Here is a 6,672-nt window from a genome sequence, read left to right as displayed (position 1 = left end):
ACATAGCCTCTCCTATAACCACCATTGTCACAACATAGCCTCTAGTATTCTCTTATGCTTCTCCATAACTCAATGCAACATAGCCTCTGGTATCCTCTATTTTTAATGGGTATATCTCTTCCAGATTATGGTTTTTTTGTTGGTGAAGCTGGCATACAGTGTGGAAACTACTAGTATTTATTGTTAATTTCTTGAAAGGATTTATTGTTTAACGGAATCGTATTAAGTTAGATGTAGTCTTGTTAATGATGATAGGACTTTCAGCATCCAATTGCATTAGATGCAAGGTTTGAAATTAGTATAGGTAGAGGTGTATATGGGAGTCTTTAACAAAAGCATACAGTAAATTTCGAATTATGATCTCAATCACAATTTTTACAGCTTTATAGCTTGCTCCTTTTTGTCGAGTCCTCCCTGCACGGGGATATGAAGAATCAAAATAGCTAATTTTCCACTGTTGCTTCAGAAAGTGCAAAATTAATTCTAGCATTTTCATAATTCACAACAGCAAAAGTTGAAAGGGCATCAAGAGCCCTTTCTTGCACATCCTCCCTTGAGCTTCATGTAAAACTAAGAAACAATGTCACACCTTGGATGAACCAATAATTATTAAACCCTGTAGGATCCTTACAGCACACCGCAAAAGAGAATATGTGGGGCTCCATTCCAACCAAATTATAATCTCATTTGGGCCTGCTCTTTAATATCTGAATTCCTCCCATTTGTGAAAACATTCCAATCTTCCATTGTTGTTTCAGCAAAAACAGAACATACCCTTTTAAGTATATTGGTGGAAAGAGTAAGTAACCGTTTACCTATAATGTTCTCGAGGTCAAAAAAAATTGGATCATTGTCAATAGTTGGGCCATTTAATGTGCATAAGATCAATAAGTTCTCCGAGGTTGAAAGCATCAGGATGATATCAGTTTATGAAACATCTAAACATTTCCAATGTGACAACATACTCAATTACTATAAGTTTCATAAATTGATATGATCCCTTATGATATGTCTAGAATGCTTTCAACCCCGAAGAACTTATTGATTTTATGCACATTGAATTTCCCAGTTATTGATAATGATCCAAGTTTTGTAGTCCTCAAGAATTTTAAAGATAAAGTGCTAATTACTCTTTCCACCAAAATATTTAAAGGGTTATATTTTCTTTTAGCTGAAACAACAATGGAAGAGATGAACGTTTTCACCAGCCGGTGGAATTCAAAATTTAAAGAGCAGGGCCTAAATGAGATTATGATTTGGTTAAAATGGATCCTCCCATATTCTATTCCGCGGTTTGCCGTAAGGGATTCGACATATTTGAAAAATTGTTGGTGCATCCAAGGTGTTGTATTGTTGCTTAGTTCTACATAAAGCTCACAAGAGGATGTGCAAGAAAGGATTGTTGATGCCCTTTCAACTTTTACGGTTGTGAATTATAAAAATGCTAGTACTGATTCTGCATTCGCTGAAGAAGTTGCTTAGAAAAGCGGCAGATTACCCTTTTTGAATCTTACAAAATCTTGAAGGGAGGGGCTTTAGTGTAATGCAGCTGTGGTAATTTTGGTTATCTAGTGCTCTTAGGTTGATCTAGACATTTCACCATGGGGATAAGAAGAATTAAGTATACGTATTGCTCTCAGAATCTGTTGGAAACGTGATAAACTTCACACACTAATATATAAAATAGTATACTAATAATTTAATAATAAAATAAACTCAACACACTTTTTCTTGGTAGATAAAGCTACTGCTTTTTCTTAATCAGAATCTCAGGCTACAACATGCGAAGAGATTCAGCTCTTTTTCTTACTTCTGTATATATTTCTATCTCACTATGCATGTAGGCAATACAAGTATTTATAGTCTGTCTAATACCTGCACACCTATTCACTTACGTATGTTTAATTAATATAGCTACTTTATTTTTCTACAGCCCACCTTAATTTAAGGATATATCTTGATACATGTTTATCCAGCTGCTCTCCTTATCTTTATTTTTCTACCTTCCATTTATTCAAGCCGTGTGTAGCCTACCTTGTTTTATGGAATTCAAGCTGGTTCATGCATGTATAGTCTTGACTTTTGAGTTTACACAAAACAAGCTTTTATAGTTAATGATCAGGGCTAAATAAAAGTCGTTCAGAGTTATCCACCGTCTTTGACTTCACTACTGCCTCTTTTATTTTTTGCCTTTCATACTACTACATCTGTTTTCAAGACTTGCTCATATTATGTTATCTTCCAGAGAGTTTGACTTCTAACATTCCCCCTCAAACTCGACTCTGCACTCTGAGCTTGTTTTTCATTTTGTAAAACACATCCGGCTTCAATGGCTTTGTAAATATATCCGCTAAATTTTCTTCTGTGCTGCAGTGCACTAACTCCACGATTTTATCATTCACTAGTTCACGATGAAAATGATATTTAATATTGATGTGCTTGCTGCGACTCTGTGACACTAGATTTTTTGTGAGAGAAATAGCGGATTTATATCCACATAAATTTCAACCGGACCTTCCTCTACGAGATTTAACTCGCCTATTATGTAGCCTAACCACATAGCCTGACATGCGAACGCTGCTGCTGCGATATATTCTGCCTCACATGTTGAAAGAGCAACCGTTGACTGCTTCTTTGATGACCACGATAATATTGTTGAACCGATATGAAAAGCATATCTTGAAGTGCTTTTCCTGTCATCCAAATCTCCACCATAATCACTGTCTGAATAACCAACTAATTTTGAATCTTGAGAATGCGTGTAAAACAGACCATGATCAAGTGTACCTTTTATGTACCTCAAAATCCTTTTAGCGGCCATGAAGTTATCTTGCTTCGGCTTTTCCATGTACCTGCTAACCAGTCCAACGGCATACATAATATTTGGACGAGTGAAAGTTAGGTACCTCGGACTTCCAACCAAACTTTTGAACAATGTCATATTTACCGACTCCCTCGTTGAATCAATACTGAGCTTTCCGCTTGCTTCTGCTGGCGTGCTCACTGGCTTGCATTCCTCCATTCTGAACTTCTTTAAAATTTTCTCCGCATATTTTTTCTGAGACATAAAAATCCCATCTTTGCTTTGCTTCACCTCGACTCCAAGAAAGTATGACATTTGACCAATATCTGTCATCTCAAATTCATTAGTCATAACTTTCTTAAAATCATCAAACATACCAGGATTCTTTCCAGTAAAGATCATGTCGTCCACGTATAAGTAAACGATCATAATATCTCCCCCTGAATTTGTTTTCGTGTAGAGGGCATGCTCATATGGACTCTTCACGAAACCATTTCTCTGAAAATATTCATCAACCCTTGTATTCCATGCTCGCGGAGCTTATTTCAAACTATATAAGGCTTTCTTCATTCTGTAGACTTTGTTTTCCCGACCTTTCTGAACATATCCGGAAGGCTGCTCAATATAGACTTCTTCTTCATGATAACCGTTTAGGAATGCTGACTTCACGTCCATCTAAAAAATCTTCCATTAATTTTGAGCGGCAATGGCTGTAAGAAGTCTGATGGTGTCAACTCGTGCAACTGGAGCGAATACCTCGTCATAGTCAATGCCGTATCTCTGCTTGTATCCTTTAGCCACCAACCTCGCCTTGTATTTCTCCACTTCTCCATCTTGATTCGTCTTGGTTTTATAGACCCACTTGACACCAATTGCTTTATGTCCTTCTGGAAGATCTGTGAGCTTCCAAGTATCATTTTTCTTTATTGCACCAATTTCCTCATCCATGGCTTTATTCTATTTTCTTTCTTCAGAAGCCTCTTCAAATGTAACTGGATCACATTCAGCCATTAAACAAAATAGAGAATAATCAAAGGTTGTTTGTACCGGACCTGTTGCTTCATAGATATTATCCAAACTCCGCATCTTTCATGCTGCTCCCCCTGAACTATTGCTTCCTCCCGTGGATGACGTCGATCCAGGAGTTTGTTGATTTGGACTTGGTGGAGGAGTTTGATCATCATCTCTGTCATATTCAATGTTGGAGTCATCACCGTCATCATCATCATCATTGTTGAAAAGTAAACCAACAACTTTTCTTTCTTCCTCGCTCCATTTCCAGTAGTATGATTCATCAAACTCAACATCTCGAGAAATGATGAAGCATGGAGCATGTACGCCTTGCTCCTTTTGTCATATCCGGTAAATATGCACTTCTCGCCTTTATCATCCAACTTCTTTCTTTTCTGATCAGGAACATGGGTATATGCAATACACCCAAAAATTTTGAGATGTCCCATTGATGGTTTGCTACCACTCCATGCTTCATTTGGAGTTTTGTTTCTGACACTTTTTGTTGGACAGCGATTCAACAAATAAACTGCACATAAAACGGCTTCGGCCCAAAAGGTTCTCGGCAAGTGCTTTTCTTTCACCATGCTCCTTGCCATGTCAAGAATAGTGCGATTCTTTCTTTCAGCAACGCCATTTTGTTGAGGAGTATAGGACGTTGTCAACTGATGACTGATTCCATGTGCTCTACAAAAGCTTCTAAATAGATTAGAAGTATACTCGCCTCCTCCGTCTGATCTGAGTACCTTCAAATAATGACCACTTTGCTTTTCTGCCACTACTTTGAACTCCTTGAATTTATCAAGAGCCTCCAACTTTTCTTTAATGATATATACACCCAACTTTTCCTACTAAAATCATCGATAAATGTTAGGTAATATCTATTACCTCCAAGTGGTGAGATATCAAATGGACCAGCAATATATGTGTGAACAATCTCCAATGGCCTCCTGGCTCTCCATAATTTTCCAACGGGAAAGCTTTGTCTGTGTTGCTTTCCCTTGACACACGTTTCACACATATTTTCTGGTTCATTGATTTCTGGAAAGCCGTCCACCAACTTTGTCTTTGACAATAATTTCAGGCCAGAAAATCCAAGATGACCATATCTCAAATGCCACAACCACGAGTCATTTTTAATGACCGACTTTAAGCACTTCTGCACATTCTTCTGCATATCAAGCGTAAACAAATGATTCTTTGACATCTCCACATTTGCAATCAATTCCCAAGCTTGATTTCTGAAAATGACGGAATTGTCCTGCATCTGTATATTATATCTTTTCTTCACAATTTGGCCAAGACTGATAATATTATTTTTCAATGCAGGAATATAATAAACATCATTTATATTTCTTTTCACCTTTATTTGACATGATCGTGACGGTACCTTTTCCTTTCACCGGAATCTTTGACGAGTCACCAAAAGTAACCTCTCCGCTGATGGTGTCGTCTATCTCCATGAATAATTCCTTGTGACCAGTCATGTGATTACTGGCCCCTGAGTTAAGATACCAAACATTCTTCTTGTTTTCCTCATCTCCTTTATAAGTGAGGAACATAGCAGTGCCAACGTCCTTATCTTCTTTTGCTGCAGTAAAGTGACTCATTTCTTCCATTTTTGATGCTCTACACTCATAACTAAAGTAACCAAATTTATTACAATTATAACATTGAAATTGAGATTTGTCACCTCGTTGAAATCCACCTCTTCCTCGGCCTCTAAAATTTTGACTACGACCAGATGGTTGAAAAACTTCAGAATTTTGGCCTCTATTGAAGGTCTGCCTTCCTCGTCCTCGTTCACCACGGTAGCCATCTCTAAAGCCACATCTGCCACGTGAAGAACTGCTACTGCCAGAACTGTCACCAACGGATACCTTACTTTGCAACGCCTTTTCCAAATGGCTTACATCATCATACTAGTTCATTCGCTGCTCGTGGGCTTGAAGAAAACCTACGAGCTCATCAATAGAAATGGTGGACAAGTCTTTTGACTCCTCGATAGAAGTAACAACATAATCAAATTTTCTTGTCAACGAACGAAGTAATTTTTCCATGACCCGAACATCATCGAGACTTTCACCGTTTCTTTTCATCTCGTTTGTTACCGTTTTCAAACGCGTAACCAATTCACCAATATTTTCTGAATTCTTCATCTTCAAATTTTTGAACTCCCCGCATAGCACCTGGAGCCGCACCTTTTTGACTTTCTCGACACCCTGAAATGATATCTGCAGAATCTCCCACGCTTTTTGCCATTTTTGCATTTGAAATTTTTTCAATGGTTGATTCATCAACTCCTTGAATAATTGTATATAACGCCTTTTTATCTTTTTCCGGGTCTCTTTCAAAATCATCTTCTCAGCATTTGACAGGGCTGCTTCAGCGGCTGCATCTGTGGGCTCGTCATACCCACTTTCGACAATATCCCAATTCTCGTAGGAAACGAGTAATACCTTCATTTGAATACTCCAGTTCTCGTAGTTTGTACTGGTCAATTTTGGAATATTTGGTTGCACCATCATCGTCATTTTTCACGAACGGAACTTAGCTCTGATGCCACTTGTTGGAAAAGTGATAAGCTTCACACACTAATATATAAAATAGTATACTAATAATTTAATAATAAAATAAACTCAACACACTTTTTCTTGGTAGATAAAGCTACCGCTTTTTCTTAATCAGAATCTCAGGCTACAAGATGCGAAGAGCTTCAGCTCTTTTTTTACTTCTGTATATATTTCCAACTGACTATGCATGTAGGCAATACAAGTATTTATAGTCTGTCTAATACCTGCACACCTATTCACTTACGTACGTTTACAATTAATATAAGGGCTTTATTTTTCTACAGC

The 6,672-nt window shown here is 37.6% G+C and overlaps 1 protein-coding gene across 1 annotated transcript; it reads right to left on the bottom strand.

Moving 5' to 3' along the window:
• Positions 1-5,157: 5,157 nt before the first annotated feature.
• On the bottom strand, positions 5,158-6,348 carry LOC141710495 (uncharacterized). Its single transcript, XM_074513064.1, has 2 exons — positions 5,776-6,348; positions 5,158-5,709 (listed from the first exon to the last, which is right to left on the bottom strand). Exons 1-2 carry the CDS (start codon positions 6,346-6,348, stop codon positions 5,158-5,160), a joined length of 1,125 nt encoding a protein of 374 aa, XP_074369165.1.
• Between the last annotated feature and the right edge of the window lie 324 nt (positions 6,349-6,672).

Source organism: Apium graveolens, chromosome 1 (genome assembly GCF_009905375.1).
Source record: "Apium graveolens cultivar Ventura chromosome 1, ASM990537v1, whole genome shotgun sequence".
NCBI lineage: Eukaryota > Viridiplantae > Streptophyta > Magnoliopsida > Apiales > Apiaceae > Apium > Apium graveolens.
The sequence above is the reverse complement of the archived record's forward strand: the minus strand, read 5'-3'. Positions and strand labels throughout refer to the sequence as shown.